Source organism: Pteropus medius, unplaced genomic scaffold, assembly GCF_902729225.1.
Source record: "Pteropus medius unplaced genomic scaffold, Ma_sr-lr_union100, whole genome shotgun sequence".
Lineage (NCBI taxonomy): Eukaryota > Metazoa > Chordata > Mammalia > Chiroptera > Pteropodidae > Pteropus > Pteropus medius.
Window position 1 is genome coordinate 2,545,042 of NW_024350924.1, and position 25,629 is coordinate 2,570,670.

The 25,629-nt window shown below is 39.4% G+C and overlaps 1 protein-coding gene and 1 long non-coding RNA gene across 4 annotated transcripts; one reads left to right on the top strand and one right to left on the bottom strand.

The window, feature by feature from the left end:
- Window positions 1-18,150, bottom strand: PSMA5 (proteasome 20S subunit alpha 5). Its single transcript, XM_039841100.1, has 9 exons — window positions 17,982-18,150; window positions 14,132-14,198; window positions 10,979-11,105; window positions 8,733-8,800; window positions 7,736-7,843; window positions 7,535-7,593; window positions 6,855-6,957; window positions 5,832-5,918; window positions 1-253 (listed from the first exon to the last, which is right to left on the bottom strand). The coding sequence occupies exons 1-9, from the start codon at window positions 18,008-18,010 to the stop codon at window positions 176-178; spliced, it is 726 nt and encodes a 241-aa protein (XP_039697034.1). The 5' UTR covers window positions 18,011-18,150; the 3' UTR covers window positions 1-175.
- Window positions 18,141-25,240, top strand: LOC120584986 (uncharacterized). 3 transcript variants are annotated; one of them, XR_005648182.1, is made up of 2 exons: window positions 18,141-18,673; window positions 21,755-25,240. It is a non-coding gene; the product is annotated as an uncharacterized LOC120584986 (long non-coding RNA). The 3 variants fall into 3 exon arrangements; XR_005648184.1 differs by having other exon boundaries at window positions 24,553-25,240; XR_005648183.1 differs by having other exon boundaries at window positions 18,141-18,313.
- Window positions 25,241-25,629: the final 389 nt, after the last annotated feature.

The following is a 25,629-nucleotide window of genomic DNA, read 5'->3' on the forward strand; positions in this document are numbered from 1 at the left end:
TCTATTAACAAATACTTTAAATTTTTCTTTATTTCAGAACTGCCTTTATGTACAGACATCATAAAAAAATGCACATATACTGGAGATTTTCCAAGGAATATGAGCTGGAAATAAAAGTTAAGGGCAATTAGGAGAACTGAAACTGTCCCAGAGAAGCTCTGAGGATCACGCTTCCTTAAATGTCCTTGATAACCTCTTCGAGCTCCTCCTTTGTGAACATGTGGAAGTTCTGGCCGGGCTGCACAGTGGCTAGCTGGAAAGAAAACAGGAAAACAGAAGGGTTAATACGCTGGGCTCGATTAGCCTGCTGCTTCCCTAGCACAGGCCGGAGAAGCTGTGCCGGTGACGCAGCTGTTCCTTAGGAACGAAGGGCTCTGCTGGTCCAGGGATAGCCTTTCCGGCAGCAGCGTCCGAAAATAGCTCTCCGACTCCAAATTAAAAATTCTTATTGACCAAATTTTCTATTTTGAGGTTAACCCACGACATCATAGTTAACCAAATGCCTCGTGTCGGCGTCACTGTCACTTCTTGAAGTTACTTCAACAAGGATCACAAAAGCAACAGCAAATTACATGGGGTCAGTATTTTTTTCTGTTAAAGATTCCTTTAGAAATATATCAAAAGCATATTTACACACTTAGCAAGTCAAGCTTGTGTGTGTGACCTCAGGTTACTTGGCCACTCTGTGCCTCAATTTCCAACAGTAAAATGGGGACAATGATAGCGCCCAACTCAGAGCAGTTCTGACGATTAAATCTAGGTACCTAGAACATTATAATAAGCACAAAATAATTGTTAACAACTTTTGTTTGATATTATTTTCTCTGAATTTGGTCATATGGCAACCTAACAACAAAAAGTTGTTCTGTTTTGCTTTGTTTCTTAAAAAGACTGGCCATAAAAAGGTTCCATTAACAATGACAAGAAATCAGTTGTGACTGAAGTTATTAGTAATAACCAGCAGTCTAGATTATTATCTATTTAAATAATAAAAAGCTAAGGTCAAAAGATGGTTAATTTTAAATTTAAAACTATCAAGTTTTCTATCATCTCTGCTGACAACATAGTCCCACATTTTGGGGTACTGCTAAGGAATAGGTGTCACTTCACATGTACCTAAAAAGCTTAGGTGTTTTATTTGTTTTAAATGTCATTTCCTCATATTGTCTTTAACTTTAAAATTAAACATACTAGGGCCTTGTAAGTAATATTCATTACTGATGTTTAATATAATTTGAAAACTTCCATAATTGGCATAGTCCAGTCACATGGTATTTATTATTATTTGCCTTATCTACAGGTAAAATTTAGAAAAAGATTACATCTTAAAACACCTGAAGATCTGGGCTGGAAACAGCCTAAAAAAATGTTCTCAAAGCCTGCAGTCTTCACTCAAATCTCTCAAGCGATCTATCCAATTACATGAAATATCATAAGAGTCCCAAATATATTTGCAAAATATGTTATATAATCCATTCACGTCCACAGAAACCTCGAGTTCTAGTCCAAGGAAATTAAAATATATGTTATTACTGCTTCTCTAGAGGACATGAGGACAGACATATAAGGTCAATGAACCAGAGAAGAGTGAGGGCCTACAGAATTTTTTTGTCAAATCAATGACCGCTCACAGACTAGTCCTCTTAAATCATCACAGGAACTATGAAACAGAAACTGGGCAAACTCTTAATAGAACAGTCCCATAGAACCAGGCTGCAAAACAACACTAACGAGACTTGAAAAGTACTGCCTTCAGGAAGGTACTCATCATTAGACAAGTAAAAACAACCACTTGCATTTGCATAATGATAAATTTATTTACAAAAGCATATGAAAGATACTATTCTATTTATTTCACTTTCGAAAAACCTGTGAGGTAGGTAAAAGGTATTTTCTTTCATGATTCGATCAATAATTAATGACTAAGCACCTGTGTACTAGTCGTACAAGGCACAGGGATCCAAAGGTGAGGGAAGTCTCTAGCTAAGGTGCTCGACAAGAGCACTCAGTGTCGGGTAAGTGTTATAACAGAGCCGAGGGCATGTATAGTGGAGGCACAAGAAGGGATCTAGGAGTTAAGGAAGACTTCAAGGAGAAGCAATCTTGAGAGTTACGTCTTGATGGGTGGTAACAATGGGCCAGACAAGCGAGGAGCAGAAGGGCAGACTGTGCAATTGCATAAAAGCATAAAACAAGATGATGTATTTGCAAAACTAAAAGTAATTTTGAGTGGCTAGAGGAAAGGTTGTATATGGGATGAGATGAAATGAGGAGCGAGTAGGAGGTCAGAGCCCAGAGAGACAGGACCCAAAATCAGACCTGGGTTCAAATCTTGACTCCGCCATTTACCAATTCTGTCATTTTGGGCAGCATCCTACCCTCTCAAAGCCTGTTTCCTCTTCTGTAAAATGGAAATAGAAATACGTATCTATAGAGCTGTTGTGAGGATTAAAAGAAATAATGGCATGTAAAATGCTTATTACCAAGGTGCCTAACAGATTTAAGACAACTTAAGTAGTTGTCTTGCCATGAAAAGAAGTTTAGAATTTATCTTACGACGGGAGCCAGAAAAAAATTTTTTTAAGCACAATCAAGATTAGATGTGCAATTCAGAAAAACAACTTCAGTAGCACGATGGGGGAAAATGGAATGAAATGGAGGAAAACAAGATTAGAGGCAGGAGGAAAATCAGGACCTGAACAAAAGAAGGCACTGAAGGTAGGAGGGAAGAAGGGGCACTGATGGATTTATGAGGCAAAGACACAATTTTGTGAAGGGAAAAGGATGCCTTCCAGGTTTCTGCTGGGAATGAAGGGATAATGTTTGTGTTATCAATCAGGATTAGAAATACGAGAAAAGAAAATGGCTTTCAGGAAAGATAACAAGTTTAGTTTTACGACTGTCAAAAATTTGAGGTGTCTGCTTCAGAAAGGTCAAATAGCAGGTCTAAAAAGTGCCCATGAAAACTGACAAACAGGAGCTTTCTTAGTAAGAAGCAGTCTCAAGGGAATAATAAGAACAGAAACAAACATTAGTGATTAAGGAATAAATGAGATGAAGCAGTGAAGATAATGAACGTAGATTCTGTTTGGAAGAAACCTAACGATAAAGGTTAAAAAACAGGATGAATGGAGAGCACTCAACATAAAACGTAACTGATTACTGATACATGCAACATGGATGAATCTCAGAATCATTATGCTGAGTGAAAGGAGTCGACGCAAAAGAGTACGCACTGTATGATCCCTTTATATGAGATTCTAGAACACGCAAAACAAATCTATAGTAACAAAAAGCAGAGCAGCACAAAGGAAGTGACTGAAAAGGGACATGAGGAAACTTTTGGGGATGATGGAGACATTTCCTATCCTGACTGTGGTAGCAGACAATGAATTAATTACACATTGTCAAAATCCACTGACCTATATAATTAAAATGGGTACCTTTTACAGGATGTACATTATACCCCGACAAAGGTGATCTTTTAAAAAAAAGACGATACTAGATAGAGGAAAGGACTAATGTGAGTTTTGTTTTTGTTTTTCCAAAGAATGATGCAACTTGGAAATTTCCCATTTTTGAGGGGAAAGCAGTTACCGAGAAGGAGAGGCCAGTGATCCAAGGGACAACTGATGGCGCAGGGGCCTAAAGAGAGATGGAGGAGGACGGGCTTCAGAGCAGTGGCTCCCTAATGCCTGACCTTCTGAGACTGACCATCGGAATCATCCAATGAGATTTCAAAAATCCAGACGCCTGGGCCTCATATCCAAAGACTGACGGATGGATAGTCAGGTTTGGACACCATGAGTTGGAGCACTGGTGGACTAAATAGTCTTGGACAAGTGAAGTGTTCTTTTTTAATGTGAAGAAAAACTAGAGTCAGGGACTACAGCAGCTGATGGTGGAGCACAGATGACACACACCTCTCTTCAAAGCAGCACTGCAGTTGCAGCGAAATTGGAAGAGCATATATATTTGCAGTTGCAGATGAGCCAGGCAGGCCTCAGAACCCGCACTGTGAAATCAACGGAGCTACATCTGAGGTGGCAAGGACTTAGTCTCAGCAGAAATGCCAAGACCCTATTTCATTCAGCACCGAAGGAAATGACAAAATCCCTCCTAAAAGTCAGAGGGGGTATCACTGCATATGTTGCACCTCGTTGTCTCAGAGATTGGCAAGAAAGGGAAGTATCTTCAAATCTTTACTAAGAAGCGGGGAAAAAACAACATATCTATAAAGTAAGTTTTTCCATTTTCATTCCAAGCTCCCTTCTCCCCATTACTGCTCAAGGAGCAAACCAAACGACCACTCCCACCCCACCCCCAATCCTCTCTTCAACTCCTCTCAGATCCTCTTCTGGCCAGCCCGTTGTTTCAGAATCCAATTTTGCCCCTGTCTCTGCAGCCTATGGAACCTGGCTCCGCTGGTGAGACACTCGCCAACACCACCCTCCTGTACTCTCCACTCTTCTGCCCGTAACCAAGCAGTCAGTCCTCCACCAGGGACCAACCCAAACATACGTTTTCTGTCTATGCTGAATACAGCTGACAAATATCCTGGTAAGTGATGATTGGTTTAATTGCTGATTTGTGATTACAAGCCTCAGTTGCCTTAAAAAAATTGAAATACAATATACACATATACATACATACATGCATACTATGCCTCCAAGGGTAACCACTATCCTGACTTTCTACAATTTGTTTTGCGATTCCAGCCTCAGCTAGCATTTTAATGTGGCCCAGCAATCCTATTACTCATCTGTTTTCCCTTTTTACTACCCAACTGACTTTTCCAAATATTTCCCATTCTCTTAATTTCACTGTTGCGTTCACCCGCCCTCAGCAGGTGATCTAACAAGCACCAGAGAAATACAGGACCTCTCTCCCAATTCACCTCCAAATCGGCCTAACCTTTACTTATCATTACCTCCTTTTCTCCTATAACCTCTTAGCATCCTACACAAAGGCATTTAGAATCTGGTCCATGCCTGTCTAGTGTCATCTCTTGCTATCTCCCTATCTTACATAGATCTCACACCCCGGCATTCAGACAAAACCCTTAAAGCTCCCTTTAATGCACAATGTCATTTTACATCTTTGAGCCTCTGCACATGGCTGCTCCCTCTTCCTGGAGTACCATTCTCTTCCTTTCTGCAGACATCACCCTCTTCCAGTAAGCTTTCCTAATGCCCCAGTATAAGTTACGTGTTCTTGTGACAATTCATTCTTATTGCTGTTATGGAAGTTCTCACCCCAAGCTGTTATTATCTGTATGTCCTTTACACTACAAAGTATACAACTTCAATGGGAACTGGATTTTCTGTGTCTGTATCCCTGGTACCTAGCATAGTACCTGGCATACAATGGGTATTTAACATAATGCTAAATGAATTCTCTTTTCGAAAGCAACTTCCATTTATACCACGCCTTGCCCGCTCTTGAGTATCTATCCTCCATCACTATCTAACCTCTGCTTCTATTTCTTTTAACATTCTTTCTACCCTTCTAGTTTCTTCTCAGTCTATAGAAGTATTTTCAAGTCTTTCCTAATCCTTAGAAAAGCAAAAATCCTTTTCTTTAAAGCTGCCTTCTGCCGTCACTAGTAACGTCTTGAGAAAGCAGCGAACTCGTTTTGTCCACTTGACCTTCCTTTCACTCTAACTCATGGAAGTCTGGCTTCTACCATTACCACTTAACTAAGTTGCTATTCAAAGGATATCAGTAACTTCTTAAGAACTAGGCATATAAAAATGTGATTACCTTGATCTATTCAATCTTTCGCAATGGGAACTATGATATCTGAATAAAAAACAATAAAACAAATATACCTCTATGTTAGTTGCATTCAGCTTCTCCTCCATTACTTGTTTGAGGATGATGAGTGAAGATTTGATGGCTTCTTTCAGTGTCATAGACTTGAAACAAAGAGGGGAAAAATAGCTATTAATTATACATAATCCCTCTTTCCTTCAAAGATTTCCCCTATATATCCCTGCAGAAATGATTCAGCAAATATTATTAAACCAAATATCTTAATAAGTATAGTGCATTACAAGTATCTCCAGAATTCAAGTAACTTTCACAGGGTAAGTGATCTCTAAAGAAGGGGAAAGGGCTATATTCTCTAGTTATATTCTTTCTAAGTTAAAAGAAGCAAGACAATATTGGTGATATCAATGAATAATCATTACCAAACGATCTACGAAGGTGGCCCAATGGCTTAGAAAATCTTTTTCACCCTATTGTGTTCCTCATTTCTTCCACACGTAAAATCAGTACTTTAGGGGTTGATGAACCACCTGAATGGTGAATACGGCAGCCTTTGACCATAAGAAGTTATCCAAAACCAAGTCTTCCCATCCCACAAAGATAAAAATTCCCAAACGCCTACTTGCTTCAAGAGCCAGACGATAAGTATAAATCCTTACTGTTAAGTAGAGTTGTGACAATGAAGGATAAATAAATTGTGGCACATCTATACCACGGCATACCACTCAGCAATAAACTACTGATACGTGCAAACACGTGGATGGATCTCAAAAACAGTATGTTGAACGAAAAAAGGCAGACGAAAATACAAACTGTATGATTTCATTTATAAAAGGTACAAGGACAGACAAAACTAATCTATCATGGTAACCCTGGTTGTAAGGAAAGATGACAGATGGACTGGAGCATTTTGGGGTGACAGAAGTGTTCTATATCTTGTTTTAGGTAGTGGTTACAAGGCTGTTATACAATTGTTAAAACTCATAGAACCAAATTCTTAAGATGTGTACATTTTATTGTAGGTGAGTTACATCTTTATTTAAAATAATAACAAAACGAAACTTGTAAGAATGCTTAATTACCTTGTGGTAAACTTCTTGCAAAGAGCTCTGGGCACCCTCTGAAGCAGAGCCAATTGCTCGAGCATCACACTGTACAAAGGTCCCAGACGGGTCCATATGAAACCTGCAAAAACCCCCAAAAGAGGATTAAAATACTTAAGAGTGGTGGCATTTTTTTATGTAACAAAATGTCTCACTAAAAAATATAAATTCTTGGCCTGCAGCCAGGAAACCACCAAAATACTGAGGCACAGATTGCAAAGATGTTCTATGCCTGGAGAAATGAGATCTTTTAAAAAGTGTTTAAGAAAACTATAGCTTTCTCAGAGATTTAGAAGAGAAGTGTAGTTTATTATATCCGCATATGGCACTTGTGTATGACTATCTAAACAATATTTGAGAATAGAGGTCAAATCAACATTCCAAAGCAAAGCTCTAAAACACATCCTGGCTACAGTAACAAAGTTACTTCTAATCCTTTCCAGAACTAGGACTGATTCCAATAGGGGAGTTCTTCAGAGAATCCCCAAATCTGTCTTTGTATAAAGAGCACAGAATCACTTAACTTTAGAGTTAGAAGCCCTTTGCTTTTCACAGCTCTACAGTAATCTTCCCAGTTGATTTAAACTACCAGTCCCCATCCCAATTTACAATAATTCTCCCCAAAAGGAGGCAGGAAAAAAAGGCAAAATGGTTCTTACAGCTGGGGTCCTTTCTCATCAACTCCTCCAAATAACAGTGCTACTCCAAACGGACGAGACTAGGACCAAAAAACAAGAGGTATTAAGATAAATGGCTATGAAGCAGAGGGACGAGAGGGGCTGGGAAAGATATGTTCAGAGGACAGATTCCCATGTCCCATAGAACCGCAAGAAAATGTGACGCAAGCATCACACACCCACCATGGCACCCGGGTCTGCATCTTCTTCTCCAAACTGCAGAGCAAGATTGGACACAGCCTGGGTCACACTCTCCACTGTCATTGTCTCATTGTATGTGAACCAGTGGTTCTAGAAAAAGAGCAAAGCATGGTCTGCCTTTCAAATAGGAAGGGCATGAAAGCAGCCCGCCATCCCACCACACACGGCCCGCTTCGAACGGTGCTTGGAAACCGAAGGCTCAAGTTCCAGTGAGTTTCCCTTAACACTAAACTCGAACGCCTGGGACTATGTGAGAGGAAGAGAAATAGCTCTTATATTGAAAGGACTCTCAGCAATGACAGACTAGCAGATTACTTCCTCGAAAAACAGTGAACCCCTCACAGCACCAAGGCTGGTCTTTTCGAGAAGAGACTGCTAATAGCTGGGTGCTACTTTCCCTCAAAGACCTTATCATTCTGTTCGTGTTTAAATTAAATGACATTCTTACATAAGTACTGACAGCAAACTTGCAAATAAGTACAAATTTTTTTACCATCAGTTATTTTTTTCTTACTCGTCTACTCTCCAGGCAGCAGGTGCTCAGTTAAAAAAAAATCACTATTCCTGGCCAGTATTTGTCACCTGGTACATATCATTACCACGGGAGAGCTGTCATTTGCAAGCCCAGCAGCAAAGGCAGCTGGGGGAGAATGTCCTTTAGCTGTGTTTACCTCCTGCTATGGTGCTTCTACAGAAAGTCAATTAGGGAACAGAGTGCAGTACACTGCTTGCTTTACATAACGCAAATCAAAAAGAAGCAAGAGACTGTGAGCACTATTTACCAGGGCTTCCTTAAAGCTGCAATGGGTGGATGGCTAGACCTCAAGCCTCATAAAGTTATAACTAGGAATTCTACCCAAATCACTCCAAAGAGCTACATCTGATATTAACACAGAGTCCTACAATGCAGCCCAGGCAGCTATTGTATCACTAGCAACTCAAGCATCATGGTAAAAATGAGAGGTGATGCTAATTTTACCTGTGTCTCCACTCTGGCTTTATCAATTAAAGTCTTAGCGTCAGCAATTAGCCCACTCATGGCACAACCTGCAATGTAAAAGCAACAGTGACCCAGTGGCCAAATCCTTGTAAAACTCTTTCATCCACTCAGGAGATACAGAAATTCTGGAGTGGAATAATGGCAGCCATTCAGGAATCCCATAGCAATATAACCAAGAGATTAGACGGGAAATCTTCTGCACTGAACACAAAGTATGATTATATCATAAACAAATAAAAAACCATCTGCAATGACACAGAAGTCCAGCTAGTAAGATAGAAGGCAGACAAGAACAGCTCATCAAACATGAATTTCCGCATATTACATTCTTAAGCATCCCTTCAGCACTCTGTAGTTCATGATACACCTTCAAACTAAGCAAACACCAACATCCCAACAAGAGAAATAAGGAAAAATTAACTATGTCACTAACAGCTATGATGGAAGAACCTAGAATAAAATCAAAACACTTTTTACCTCCCTGACCAAATAGAAACCAACTAATTAAATTAAAAGGAAAATTTGCCTGATGGTCCAAGTTGCTAGGGTTATGGCTGTTACTTTATATGCCATGACTCAAATCTAAATCTCCAGCCTGGGTCATGTTCCCATGTTTCAGACCTATAAAGTCCCAGATTCACTTAATGTATCTACTTGGGTATACCACAGACTCAAATCAAGTTATTCTCCTTCTAGACTCCATATTCTTTGGTCTCCACAAGCAATCAAATCCTAAATTCTATCAATCTCTATCTGATTAACCTGTCTGGCATTAGTCCTTATCTCTCCGTTCTCTAGCCCTGGCCTTGGTTAAAGCCCTCATTAACTCTTTGTTTGGACTTTTAAAAATTTCTTACCTGGCCTCGCTGCCTCCAGTCTCAGGCCCCTTCACTCTACCTTCAACACTGTTACCCGAATGGTCTTTCTAAAATCATAACCTGATCATATTACCTTAATGTTTAAAACCCTTTCCATGAATTCAAGATCAAGTTTATGCTCTTCAGCGTGGTAAAAAGGACTATCTGATTCCAGACTCATTTCTTGCCACAGTCCATCTCCTGGTCATACCAAGATCCTTGTGCCAGTATTTCATATTTCACACCACCAAGGCTTTGCTCATTTCTATTCCTTCTGACTAGAATGCTCTCCCCTGCTACCCCCAGACACTTGCTCTTTGGTAAACATTTCCTTTTCTTTTAGAATTCAACTTGGCTCTGGCATCACTTTTATGGAATCCATTTCTGAAAGCCCTACCATCACTGGCCCCTGATAAAGTTAATTATTTCCTCCTTAGTACACCTACTGAGCACATACTCCAGCCTTTTTTAATACCTACATCACTTAGTTGCATTTACTTATTTACACATCCACCTGCATAATTAGACTGTATGCTCCTAGAAGACAAGGGCTATGTCTCATTCCTCCTTGTATCACTGGTGACTAGCATCATGTCTAGCACATAGTAGGCTCTCAATTTCTTGAATGAAGTGACACTGACCTACCTCTAAAAGACAGCTAATTTGAGATAAAGCAGATACAATGTTCTAATCTTAAATCTCAATTTCTATACCTATGAAAGAGAAAATGTCAAGCTCCCAGTTACCACAGAACTCAGTTCTGATGCCTTCAAGCAATTAATTATTTTACCAATGTTTCATTAATTAGATGACTAGATAGGTTAAAAAAATTTAGACGGCCAACTAAAATGCCATGCTATAAATAAGTAGAACTACTTACTAAATGGTACTAGAAGCTAAGGCAGGGAATTATAACAGAGCTGAAAAAAAGAGAAATAGGGGGAGACAGGGAGTAAAAAGGTGTATCTGAAAACAGAGGCAGAGAACTGATCTGGTCAAAGTCTATCATTCTTCTACTCTCTGAAGCTGGTCACTCTGAAGGTCTTCAATTTTCTGCACTGTCAGAATCCTCTGCTCCTGGCCTCCTACCAGGGCTAATGTTATGCATCCGTGAAGACCCAGACATCATAGGGAACTGGCCAACGAGTCAACCTTAACTTATTTCAACAACCATCACATTTGCCATGTCTAAATTTGAGGGAGAAAGGACCTTCTGGGTTTGAGTAAGTCCTACAACTGCTTCCTACTCCTATATTATGCTCATTGGCCTACTGCCAGGAAATCGAGGGGATAAGAAATTCATATAATGAACCTCCTCTGGAACATCAAAGACCAAACTCTACAGAGCAGCTTTTCCCCACTCCTTACCTATGTGAGCATCAATCTCTACAATTTTCTCAATGCTGCTTGGCTCCATGAGTGGGGAGGTAATTCTCTTCTCCACAGCTAGGCACACACCCTCTGATGTCTGGATTCCAATAGCTGTAGAACCAAGCTAAAGAGAAACATGTTGTGGTTATCATGTACAGGTCAAAGAACAGTCACAATACTCACCAGAACTCTCTCTGTAGATCTTCACAAGACTAACACCTCATTTGGCCATCGCTAGTACCCAGAGAAAGAATAAGGAGCACTCTAATAAGTAAGGTACTGTTCCTTTCAATGGAAAGGGCACTGATTTACAGAATTTTGGGCTTCTGAAAGGGAAGTTCAATAAGGTCTTGAAAATATCTGGAAAATGATCATCTCTAATGCCAATATTTTAGAGAAAGGCAGATTCTAAAGTTCTAAAACATAGTGGGTAAGGAAGTAATAAAACTCTTTTTTTCTGGACCTGGTTTCTTTTCACCTCTGCTATCTTGATCTGTTCCAAAAGGTGATATTCCTCAATCTATATGACTACCAGAAAATAAATTTACTTTAAAAAAGTGGGGACCAGGGTAGGTGGTGGCAGGGGGACAGGGGAGGGGGGGACAAACACACCACCTACATAAAAATATTAACTTAATTTTTCGAGGTCACTAGCAGCCCACAATATAGCTTAATTTCATATCTCCATCTCCATGCCACCGCCCTCATCACCTACCCCTCTATGTCTCAGTTTCCTTATCTACAAAATATGGATGATAATACCTACATCGAGAAGGATAAATACAATAAATAAAATGCTTTAATGGTGTTTAGCACATAATAAATGACTGACCAATGTTAGTTATTCTTATCGTATGCCTGGATTACTTCAATAGGCTCCTAACTTAAATCTCACGTTTAATTTTTCACCCAATGTATCTTTCATGTTATGGCCTGACTGATCTAATAAAATTCTATTTTCATCATACTTCTTAGCTCTGGAAAAACTAGTGTCTTCTTATACTGCCTGTAACATAAAATCTAAATAAGATTCCAGAGCCCTCAAAACCTAATCGTACTTTTCTCTTCTAACTTATTACTGATTATTCTCCAACAAAATCTCTCATGTATAGCCCAACCCATTTTCTCAAGCTATATATTATCCCCTACCCTTGCATCTCTGCTCATGCTGTCTCCCCTGGAACACATGCTTCCCTCTGCTATCTGAATCCACCCATCATTCACAAAGCCTTTCAAGACTGTATGTGCTCACTCCTCTAAATTACCTTATCTTTAGTTAGTTCTACAAAGCAATGACTGCCAGTGTGAGCATCAGACTCTTAGAGCCTGTTATTGCAAAGGATTCCAAAGAATTCCATGAATCATTATGCATAATACACTTGACACGCAAAATAGCCTGCATGAGACAAGCTATTTTATAAAACCTATCTCAAAATCAAGATAATTTTATTTTGTACACTTCCATTTACCCCCAGATATTTCAATATTACAATTCTGCCTTAACTCCAGCCCTCTTCCTTTGGTGGGGACTGGGGAGGGGGAGAAAGGAAGAGAGGGAACATACGAACTGACTCTGTAGTATTTCTTTAATATAACTCACTAGCATAGTAATCAACGTCCAGATGTTCAGTGTAATACAGTAATTTGGACATTGTCACAGATTTCCACTCCTTCCCCCAAGAATCCTACTCTAAAGGCATTTTTTCTTCCACCTCTGCTGGCTATATCTTACCCACTCCACCCGTTACAGTACCTCTACGCGATAATTTCTACAGCCATTTTTAGTCATTTCTCCAGCTCCTTTCATACTACTAAATCCTTACAATTATCAAACTGCTTTCTCATTGGCTAATCATAAGTTGCCAAGGCAACAATCAGGCTGTTTAAAGGCCAAAGAGACTGAATTTTCACAAGGGGTAAGTCGCCTCCACTAAGGGCCATATCACTATTGCTATCCCAGCCCAACCAACGGCTACAGATTCCATCTCATTATCATTAAGCAATCTGGAAATTACTAGCAGCAAGGACCTAAAAGGAGAACTCCTCAAAATGAGGACTGCTCTTGGCTTGCAGAACTACTGTCTTAGCTGAGGCTCAAAATAAATGTCACAGCTTGGAATTGTGATAGTCCTGTACTTCATAGTAATGTATGGTTTCAACACAGAGCAAAAATGGTCAAAAAAAGAAATAGGCACTTGTAGCTGGCCCATCATTTTCTGTCCCACTATCTGTCACGGTGCTTCCACCTTCGCGTGTATGTCTTCAACTACTAGAATCTCTTTTCCCCTTTTCCAGATTCTCATACAACCGTTTCCACCAATACACTTCTAGAAGAGGTAGCTTAGAAAGAAACACAGTAGCTCTTCTCAATTATATGTGAAACTGTCTTATGGAAGAGGTTTAACATCCTGTGTGGTTCAAGGATAAAACTAGGACCAACTGAAGGAAATTCAGGAAGCCAGACTTCTGATTCAATACAAGGATAAATTTCTAAACCATTATGAACTGTTTTCAAAGAGAATGAGTTATCTGAAACACAGAGTGAAGAGCTGGACTAGATCAGTGATTCTCAACCCTTGCTAGATAGTAGAATCACTAGGGAGTCCTTAAAAATACTGATGCCTGGAATCTAGATTATCATAACCTAACAACAAATATAGATTCTAAATAATAACTAACTTTAGCTTACTTTCTAACCAATTTTTGAATACTGGTTTGAACTATTCGATTTTGTTACTAGATTACAGAGCACATCTCTTATCAGTCCAAAAGTGTCTAGTACAAATTTACAATTTTACCAACAAGAATACAGGTGATAAGTTAAATGATGTGTTAAAAATCTCTCAGGTGCTAACTCTGGGCTTCTACATACTTTCTTCATAGCCAAGATTATAAACACAAACATGTCCCTAAAATCAACTGAGAAAAAGCTCCTTACATAATTATGAAACAGTTATATGTTCAAAAAGTTTTAAAATAGATCTTAGGAATGGGATTGAAATTGTTACTAAAATGGTTAATAGTGGTAGGCTAAAAAGAGATAAAGAACATTTTCTAAAGGAATAGCTAAAACAGATTTACTCTAAATGGTCTTCCAGCAAAGCATTAGGTTGCCGTGAAATTAAAAAATTATGCCACTTGATACTGTACCTTGATAGCCTCGATGGCATATTCCACTTGAAATAATCTTCCTTCAGGAGAAAAAGTATTCACACCCCTATAATTAAAAAAAAAAAAAATGGTGTTAAAAACTGTCAGAAAAAATAAGCACAGAGACAGTAAACTAGGTTTCTTGACATCTAGCTCAGATGGCTACAAGATGTGCACGTTGTCATTATTCTCCTTTGCCCACAACAATCTGTAGTTATTTTCTTGCACATCAACAGCTTTTCAATATACAGAACACTTCTACCTCACTCAGAGAGTCTTCAAACTGATCAAATGAGAGCAGGTGACTTTCTGCCTTAATCCTGAATCAATCTGGAATTCCTTCGATAAATTCATGCCCCAAAACTATTAGGCAATTCCCAAGAAAATGGGCATTTATTCTTATCCTCTTCCCATTATGATCATTTGATGTTAATATGTTACTTTTTAGTAAATGTCAGTCACAGGTACATTTCTCTAATTATTTGTATGAATTAGTATAAATGACAGACTGAGATCTGTGGGTTCCTAAAACCTAACTCAGTTCATTCACTGAATATATATTTCTACCAATTCCATGACTGACTGCTTTTGTCTCTAAAACACTCCCCCACCTTTCCTTGCTCCAGTTTGCTGGAAATCTCTATGGAGAAGATGCATCAATTATGGTCTTAGCTATAAAACCTTTCAACACACATGGGCACTTTAAAAATATGAGCAAATGAATGAAAATAGTTATGATCCTTGGTTTACAGAGTCTGAGATTTTTAAACATGTAACATGATGTAGTATAGAAATTAGTTTTCAAATTTATTTTATCAAAAACTTTTTTCAAAAAAAAATTTATATATATCCCCAAAATATAAAACATATAATACAAGTCGACATTTACTACATATCTACTATACACTTGGCACTGTTATAAACTTTTAAATGATTTGACTCACTTAATCTTCAAAACAATCTATGAAGTAGTAGTCTAACATAGATACTATTTTACGGATGAGAAAGTTGAGGCACAAAGGTTAAGTAAATTGCCCAAAGTCACTCAGCATATAAGAGGCAGAGCTGGAATTAGAATTTAGGCAATCTGACTACAGTGACCAAGTTTTCAATTATTCCACTAAACTGCCTCTGGGAACTATTCTGGCTAAATCTGAGGCAGGAGAATCTCACCATCCCAGCCTCCCTTTTACCCCAGAGTTAATATCCCTAAAATCATTTAAAAAGTTTAGGATTGTAAGGAACACATTTTTAAAATCACTGAGAGAAAAGTCTGAGGGCAGAAGAGCTGGGATTAAGTTCTAGTTCTGCTACTTACTAGCTTTAATTCCCTCAAATGGAAAACCAGAAAACCAAAAAACCCTATCCTGCCTCTGTCACAAGTCAACTACTACTAAATTGCATGGAGTATGAAAAAACTTTGTAAAGTGTAATGTACTTTGTGAATGTAGCATTTTTACCCTAATTCAAGAACTTCATCCTAGTGAGGTATTACTCCATCCTCCATAATATGGGGCTCTATTCTTGACCCTCTTCTCAAACTTTACGGTCTCCATGGGTTATTTAATTTATGCCAAGTACCAACTCCGACTTCCAAACCTCTATTACCGGTCTGACCTCTTCCCCTATTAATCTAAATGCCTCCTGAGCATTTCCACTTGAATATCCCATTAGCACTGAACACTCAACATTTTCTAGTTTGAAATATCTTTAAATTCAGCCATCTTTACAAAATCAGCTCCATCTCCTGCTATTCCTACTTCATTTTTATTTTAAAACACCTCCAATCTCCCAGTTCTCCAAGCTAGAAAATTTAAAATGATCGGACTCATTCCTATCTTTCCCATATCAACCATATGCCAAGTCATATCAATTCCTCCTCCACAGTAACTCGACACTCCCTACCTTCCATTCTCTATGCTCTCGTTACCTTTCACCTAATCATTGTAATATCCTTCTGGTATTTACTCATTCTTTCCCTTAATCCAGTCAATTAATATCTATAAAACACAATTATGATCATATAACTTCTTTAAACGACTTAATGGCACAGATTTACCTACAGAGTAAGACCCAAACTTCTTAACCTAACATTAAAAACCATTCAATATCTAGCACCATGCTGTTTTTTCCCACATCTCCCACTATTCTCATACATGTACTATATGTGCCAAACAGACTAGAATTTCCCAAACATGCACTGTTTAGGAAACATGGACTTTCCCACTGCCTCTCTGTTCATCCTATATTCTCTGTCTCGAAAGTGTTGACTCTCACTATCCACATTTATTCAAATCTTGCTTTCTCAGGATTCAGTTTAAATATCAGCTCCTTCGTGAGTTTTCCATGATCCCCTAATATTGAATGTAATCTCTCTCATGAAAATCGCCATACTGTTGATTTGAATTTCTCTGACATGAATACATTTCTGATTCATACTGTAGTTACTTTTGTGAATAGTTCTTTAAAAGACAGTCTCCCGTGAAAGCCAGGATCTTGATTTTGTTCACTGCTGTATGACTAGCAACTAGAACGGTGCCTTGAACATAGCATTCAAGTACATTAGCTAGTTTTCGAATAAAAAATAGTGGTATTTTAGGCATTCTTGGGAAGATACAAAAATGAACAGCACAAAGTGGCAATAAAGATAGATGTTAAGTAAATTACCACAAAACCTTAATAAAGGCTTTCTGATAAGGATAACAACTTCCATCATACACGCCCTAACTAAAAAGTTTATCATCACTCAAAGATGATTCTCTTCAATGCTCTGGAAGGTAAATATTGAGTAACAGTTATTTCATAGGACAGTAGGAAAAAATGTCAGTTTTAAAACTTCACGTACATCTTCTATGTATGCAAAAGGATAAAAAAGAGGTAGTTTCAGATGATAAAAACTTTTGACAGTGTCAAAATATGCTTGACAAGAAATCAGCTTCTCAAGCCACCTAGTACAAAGAAAACATCTGCTTTCCTGGCTTAAAAGAAAAAAAAAAATTAATAGCTATGTGAAAACTTAACTGATTAAAACGGAAACTGAAAGTAAAAATGTCTACAGTATAAAAATGTATAATTTAATATTACTTAACATTTCCAAGACCTGAAAGGTTTTTTTTAAAGTAAATACAACAATCTCACAACTTTGATTTCGAAAACATCTGGCCTTCAACATACACTTAAATTAACTTGTTTAAAACTCTTTAAAACGTCAAAAAAGCGTAGATGTAGTGGAATCAGCCCGTAGAGAAAACTTTTGCGAACAACTCTAAATGCCAGCTCCTATAAAATCAGACTCCAGACCCTGTATCTGGGGAGAGCTGAGACCGTCTTCGCGATTTTGCAGAAACTATACATCCTACATGCCCTACTACATCTCAATCAAAGAAAAGGCTGCTCTATTCCCATTACTAAGAAATGGAAAATGAGATTGTTTTCCTAGAAGGAAGGAAGAGCTGAAATTATCAAACTCATTAAATACATTCTAGTGCTTTCTCTTCCAGGCAGCACGAAAAGATGAACCGGAAAGGGGGTAACCCTTGGCCTTCTCCGGGTTAAAGGTCAGAGTCTCGGCCCCTCAACTTTCTTCCCCAAGTACAAAGCAAAGCTTCTCGCTTCCGCACCGAGTTAGGACCCAGTAGTGACTCAGCGGTAGGACAAGGGAGACCGATCGGCGCAAGTGTAGCTTAGGGAATCACACTGGGCGGCTCGGAGCGCTAGAGATCCCCAAGCTGGACCAGACTCGGGTACCTGGGGAGCCCCATGACACGGCAGAACCCAGGCCGGGACTGGGCCCTTGGCCTGCCCGCCCGCCCATAACCCCAACCCCATTCCCACCCCCCGCCGCACACACCTGTCGTACTCAGACCGGGTGAGGAACATGGCGAGGGCTGGAAAAGGCGACAGTGGCTACGCGGGGATTTTGAGAGCCAACACGAGTGCACCGCCACTCTATCCACTCACACTGCCGCAGAACTGAGCTCCAGCTCTCAACTGCGCGTGCGCCCACGACCCCTTCAGCCCGCCCTCCTGTGCCTGCCTCCTATTGGTTGGTCGTAGTTCTAGCCACGTTGATTGGGCCAAAGTGCTTCCCCGCCCGACTTCGGTTGGTCCAGTGTGGGCGGAACAAGAGTCGTCCTTCCGCTTTCAATCGCAGGTGGTTGCTACGGGCACTGGAAACTGAAGGTACGCCGTGAGAGTTCTTTTAGAGAAGGTGTGAACCTGGCCCAAGATTGGCAACTGGGAAACTTTATGTGGAGAAAGGGCGATCTGAGCCCTGACTTGATAGGTCCCTCGCCGGCTCCCGTAATCCCCGCCAGAGCACGTTGGCTCCATTTTCTCCAAGCTCTCCAGCCGCCGTGCCTTTCGCGGGATTCCCCGGTCTTCCGGTTCTGGTGCGGTCTTCTGCGAGGTGCTGTGTGGAGTACTCCAGGGCCGGACGTGGGCGGTGCGAGCGAGTCCATTCGCTTCACCCCTCCCCTGCCATTGCTGTTCAGGAAAGTTGGTGGGTTTTAACCTGTCGGAAAGTCCTCAAGTTTCCGCAAGGTAACTTTACCAGCATTTCCTTTTATTCCCTCACCCCCACCTCTACTCCAGGGCAGATTTTATACCTAGTGACCCAGAGCTCTAGATTCGGAATTCAGATTGTTCACTGCCTTTTCTGTTATTCATGAAGAATTAATTAGCTGAAGTTGCCGTTTTTTTAAAGCTTGTTTCCCTTCCCTAAGGGTAGAAGAGCAACTTCACATCTTCGTTGAAAGACTGTAAATGAATTATTTGTTCAAGGAAGATAACCGGTTAAGTCATTTAATGGGCAGTATATGAATGAAAAGAAAATGCCAAGGTTTCATTTTCAGTTAATATACCAATGGTCAAGTCCTTAACCTTTCCAGGCCTGTATCTATCAAGTAAAGTTTATACCTAGCCCTAGATTAGGATTATAAATGACCAAGGCATTTCAGAAAAAGGTGGAGGAAATGTAGAAATATGCCTTTTGGGTACCGATATGTTTTTCCCATCATTTATTCCCTGCCTTCATGAATTCATCAGGAATTTCATCCTGTGGTCCCTAGCCAATAAGATGTTTGATACTAATAAAACTGAGGAGAAATTCCAAATAGCAGTTCTCAGGGATCTGTTAGATTTCTTAGGGTATCCTTTAGGTTTCTCATTAGCTAATGTGACCTTTCTATTAACAATGTTAGTTAAATTCACTATGCTTGCTCCTTCAAAGTTATTTTGAAATTAATATATAGTAACTACATATGTATCTAATATTTCCTGAACACCCAGGAATACAGGATGCTCTGCAGCCCCTACTAATATCTGATAAGGGAGTGAATGTCTCACAAAATTACTTGAATGTGGAGTCTCCTCTTGGTAAATGTGTTTGTGCCCTATATATAAATGAAGGGGGTGAAGGTGCAGGTAGCTGATTGTGGATAAGAAGGGACATTTTGTTTTCTCAGAAAGTGGATCGTTATATATAAAAAAAACTGCACTTACTGAGGTTTTTTTTTTTTTTTTTTTAAAGTTGAACCACATGTCCCTCTGAGGAAAATAATAATAGAAGAAAGAAGGAAGGGGATACAGTAACATATGAGAGAATGAGCTAGATTCAGGAATTAAGAAAGGTATATAAACATCTTAGAGAACTAGGCACCTGGTCCTGGAGCAAAATAAACTGTGGCAGAATAGTCAGGGTGGACTGGAGACATTACCTAGATAAAGAAGCCGGTAAAAGCTGATCCCCAAACTGAATTCTATGTTATGTACCTGTAATTGCCTAACTTGTATTTCTGACTGTATGTAAACTAGAAATTATTACTTTTTAAAAAGACACCTGAAAGTGTGTATAGCTGTCCTGATGACTCAAGGAGAGATACAAAAGAAAAGATTGGGAACTGTTTCCAAGACTACAGCCTTATAAGGAAGCACCTGGTACTTTGGGTGGTGGCAGCAAAAGCAGGGAACTGACATCTGGGCAGCTGCTATGATGCTAAAGACACTACCTTAAAAAAGTAATTCTGAAAGCCTTGTGAAATCGCTTTTAAATGAAAGATTAGATATTTTAAAAAGTAATTGAGTATAAACAGGAATGAAATTCTGATACATTCTACAACTTGGATGAAGCTTGAAGACATTATGCTAAGTGAAACAAGCCAGACACAAAAGCTTATTGTACGTACTTATATGAAGTACCTAGAACAGTCAGACTCTTGGAGACAAAATGTAGAATAACGGTTACCTGGGGCAGGGAAAGGGGGGGGCGGTTGGGGAATTATTATTTAATGAGTACAAAAATCTCAGTATGAGATGATGAAAAACCTATCTGGAGATGGATTGTAGTGATAGTTGCATAATTGTGTGAATGTACTTAATGCCACTGAACTATACACTTAAAAATGGTAAAAGGGTAAATTTTCTGTTAAGTGTATTTTACCACAATAAAAATAATTTTTTTAAAGGAAGGTAATTGAAATGTGAGTTCTTTGAGGACCAGTGATGTGTCTTATTTAACTTGATGTATAATAAATGCTCTAGAAATATTTGCTGAGTAAATAGACAAGTATGTATTGATTGCTATAAACGTAATGGCCACATAGAGATTAATATAGGTGTCACTCAGAGAGTTAGAGTAAATATAAAATTCAGTATATCAAATTGCCACTCTTAAAATTTAATTTAAAACTAGTATTTCTTTTTCTTTTATTTCCTCATGGGTTTTTTTTTTTTTAAGTGGAAGTTTGTTGGTCACAACCTTTTCAGTGAAATACTGAGAGATGGGAAAAATTGTTTCTTAAGAAATGCAGATCATTTGGATATTAATGAAAGTTCTGCATTCACCCATAGAATGAAAGCTCTCAGATATTTTGGTACTTTTTTGCACATTTTTGCCAAGAAAAAAGGGAAAGCAATCCCCTAATTGAAAGATGCCATAATTATTTTAGAGATAAAACACAGAGGTCTAATATTATAATAAAACATGATATTTTCCCATCTATAGCTTAGACGCCTTAAAATTCCACTGGAAGTAAATAGTTTGGTAAAAATAGCCCAATAAATATTGGAAATACTCAGATTTGTTAGTAAATCATATATGGTCACTTTGTGTCAGATATTCCTGGGCAAATGGCAGAAGATATATAGAGAATTTTGTAAGTGATTGCAAATCAATCTAATATAGGTCCCTTTGCTTTTCCTAAATATTGTGCCCCCCGAATCCAACTGTTCATTTATCTCTAGCAGCTACAATTTGTCATTTACATAAAAAGACATTTTAGATTTGGCCACTTTGCCTTGTATGTGATTTTTTTTTTTTTTTTTTTAATTCAGTCATTTTGTAAGAATATTTAAAAATAAGCAAAGATTTTCAGCCAAGGCTATTGGGAGGTTTAACAAGCTTTGATTCTTGCAAGTCCCTCAAGAAATAATAATTGGCCAGTCCTGGCCAATGACTGAGCATGGTTGGAGTACTAATGCAGCTTCATTGCTACAATATTTGGAACTCCTCTGATGGGCAGTTTTGTCTTGAGGACTACTCATAAGCTTAGCCAAAAGGTTCTTAGAACTGTGCTATCGTCTGAGATGCTGTCTACTCAATCCTTTCTTTTCCCTCCTTTATAGGCATCAGACCTGTGTCACAGTTTGCAGACTCTCCCACCTTCTCTTGCTTCCTTCACCTTTTATCTTTCACAGATATTTCCCCTAATGAATCTTTTGCATTTTGTTCTGTGCCGAGTTGTGCCTTCCCCAAAATTTATATGTTGAAGTCTTAAACCCCCAACACCTCAGAATGTGACTGTATTTGGAGATAAGTCCTTTAAAGAGGCAATTAAGTTAAAAATGAAGCTACTAGAGCAAACCCTAATCCAGTCTGACTGGTGTCTTTAAGAAATTTAGACAGAAAGAGACACCAGGGGCATGTGTGCAGGAAGGGCCATGTGAAGACACAGCAAGAAGGTGGCTACGTACAAGCGAAGGAAAGAGGCCTCAGAAGAAACCAAACTTGATGATACCTTGATCTTGGACTTCTAGCTTCCAGAACTATGAGAAGTTGATTTCTGTACAGAGCTTATGGCAAACCCGAGTAGAAAAATCACAGTGCAGTCCCTGGGACTCTGGAACAAGGCCAGGCCATCTGCAACAAAGAATTATATACATTTTAAGAATCGACTACTAGAGTGATACTGGGCCTTGGTGGAAATAGAACACTTAACCATAAGGTACCAAGTAACCATGTGTCTCGAACTGCCTGTTATGGACTGGGTTCTATTGATCCAGATAGAACCAGCAGCATCTATTGTAAAATGGAAATGTTACATCATGGATGGAGCTCAAGTGTATTGTGGCACTGGTAAGCCGTATGACCGGGTAGCCCAGATGGCCATGTCACCTGCCACAACCGGACTAATATAACCAGCTGAAGGAGGAGGGGTAAAACCTGAGTTTGGTTTATGGATATGTCAGCTCAGTATATGGGTGCAGGCCAAAATTAGATGGCGGCTACATTATGGTCATATTCTTGAGAGGCTTTAAAAACAAAATCTTCCCAATGGGCGAAGTTGGAAGCATTGTTTCTGTTCATTTGCTTTGTATATAAGGAGAAGCAGACTGAAGTAAGTATATATAGATTCTCGTGCATGTGTCAATGGCCTAGCCTTTGGTAGAGGACCTGGAAGGAAAAAGACTAGAAGATCAAAGACAAGAAAGTCTGGGGTAGAATCATGTGGATGAATATAAGGAGTGGGCATGAAGCATGAAGATTTTTGTATTGCCTCTCATATCCACCAGGGAAGAGGCACTAAACAAGTAGACAGAATGACTCATCCATTTGTCATTAACAGCTTTAATCATCAGCCACTTTGGACTAGCACAATGAGCACTGTATGGGTTGTATTATATCCCCCACAAAGTTTGTTTGTTGCAATCCTAACCCCTAATACCTCCAATTGTGACCTTATTTAGAAATAGGATTGTTGCAAATGTAATTAGGATGACATCACTGGAGTAGAGTGGGCCCCTATGTCAATATGACTAGTGTCGTTATAAGCAGACACCAAGTGAAGAGAGAGATACACAGAGATAATGCCATGTGAAGATAAAAACAGATCAGGTTGATGTAGCAGAAGCCATGGAATGCCAAAATTGCCAGCAAACCACCAGAAGCTAGAGAAGAAGCATGGAACAGATTTTCCTTCACAGCCCTCAGAAGGAACTAAACCTGCTGACACCTTGATCTCAAACTTGTGGCCTCCAGAACTGTGAGACAATATCTGTTATTTAAATCACCAGATCTGTGGTTCTTTATTAAGGCAGTCCTAAGAAACTAATACAGGTATATAAATAAAGTGGCCACAGTGGCAGAGATGCAGGCTATGTATGGGCCCCAAAGCATGGACTTCAGCTTTCCGAGGCTGATCTGGCTACTGATGCCTAAATGTCCAACCTGTCAGCAAGAAATCGGTGCGGATCCCCCAATGTGGCACTATTACTCAAAGAGAACAACTGTCTACTTGGTGACAATTTGACTACATTGGGTCCCTTTTTTCCTGGAGGGGCCAGTGGTTCATTCTCACAGTGATAGGTAGCTATTCTGGGTATGGGTTTTCCTTTCCACGCACAGATCCTCAGCCGGAGTTACTGTATAGGGGTTTATGGAATGCCTGATCCACAGGCATAAGGATCCTGTGTAACATAGCATTCGACCAGAGGACCTGCTTCATGGTAAAAGAGGTGTAGGAGTGGACACGTGACCATGCAATCCACTGGTCATACCACACCATCCAAAAGAGCTGACCCCAAGGAGAGCTAGAATGACTTTCTAAAGGCACGGGTGAAGTGCCAGTCAGAAGCAACACTCAGAAGTTGGATGCTAACGTTCAGGATGGGTTGTACACATTAAATCAGAGGCCTTTATGACCCCAACAGGAAAAATACATGGGTCCACTTACCAAGGAATGGAGGCAGGAATAGCGCCACTTACCTTTGCTGCCAATGACCCACTAGAGGATTTTGTGCTTTCCATACCCACAAATCTGGGCTCTATAGGGCTGGATGTACTGGTCCCCAAAGAGGTTGCACTCCTGTTAAGGGACACAGCAAGGGTCCTATTGTACTACAAGCTGTGACTGCTGCTGGGTACTTTGGACTCATTCCAGGAGCATCTCCTGATACTCTCTTGCCCCATTGTAACTGTGAATACATGTAGCAACTCTGGCCTGAGAAAAGTATGGTTATCAGGAGCTCAGACCCCTTAGGAATTAAGGTTTGGATCATACCACCACTTAAGCCAACAAGACCTGCTAAAATGATAACTGAGGATGAGGGGAATTTAGATTGGATACAGGGAAAAGGAGAGAATGCCCATGTTGGGGCCTCCAAACCAGTTGCTGTGTTCATTTCACTAACCTTCCTCTTCTAAGTTTCCCTTCAGGAAGAAAGGCCCATGGGAACCATGGAAGAGCATCTCCAACCCTGCATCAAGAAGTAGGTCTGTGGGGCAAAGGAATGAACTGTGGTGGTTCGGAAAATGGGCCACTGGATTTCCTGCTGTGCAGAACATAGTTAATTGATGACCCCAGCTGCTGACCTGGATCTACCACTGTGTTCACAACTGAGGCCACACTTCCCATAATCTGTTCCTCGCTGATGACTGAGCATGGTGCAGTAATAATACAGGCTCATTTCTTTGAGACTTGGGACTCCTTGGGCCACTCTGACTAGAGAACTACCCATAGGATCAGAGCTCAGAGGGAAATTTAGAGAAAGGATCAGGAAATTTATGCAAAGTAAAAGAAATTAAAGATAAAACCAGAAATCAATGAAATAGAAAACAGATATACAACAAACTTGGCAAAGCCAAGACTTATTAATCTTTGAAAAGACTTAAAAAATTAACTCCTGGAAAGACTAATGAAAAAATGTAAGAAAACACATTACCAATATCAGTAGTAAAAAGGGGGACATCACTACAGGTCCTGTAGACATTAAAAATATGAGGATATTATAAACAGTTTTATACCAATAAACTTGATAATTCAGATGAAATGGAAAATTTTGTCATAAAAAGAAAACTAAGACTGAAACATAATAAATAGAAAGTTCTATATATTTTAAAGGAATTAAATTTATAATTTAAATTTAACTCCAGATGGCTTCACTGGTGAATTCTTTCCAACATGTATATTTCTTTTAGAAAGGCATAAAAGGCATATTCACACTTTCTAATGCTTATATATTACACACTCTATTTGTGCATTAACTTCTCCCTGCTCCATATATCATTTATTGAGACCTACTAAGCGTTATGTTGAGAGTTGTAGATAAAAAGCTGAATAGTTTTTGGCAGAGGGAGCTTTCAGATTGATGGAAGAAGCAGACATAAAATGTAAATGCACTGAAATACTGCTAATAAAGATTTATATCAAGTACTATGAGAGATAGGTATGAATCCAGGGAAGGGAAGGCTTTCCAGGCATGAGAGGTGAAGCCATGTACCA

What these genes read in the sequence shown, in the direction of transcription:
- PSMA5 (XM_039841100.1), bottom strand. Translation starts at nt 18,010, where the DNA reads ATGTTCCTCACCCGGTCTGAGTACGACAG. An exon ending in GATGAGAAAGGACCCCAGCT is followed by an intron (nt 6,958 to 7,534) that starts GTAAGAACCATT and finishes GGGTTTTTGCAG; the next exon opens with GTTTCATATGGACCCGTCTG. An exon ending in TGCAAGAAGTTTACCACAAG is followed by an intron (nt 5,919 to 6,854) that starts GTAATTAAGCAT and finishes CTTTGTTTCAAG; the next exon opens with TCTATGACACTGAAAGAAGC.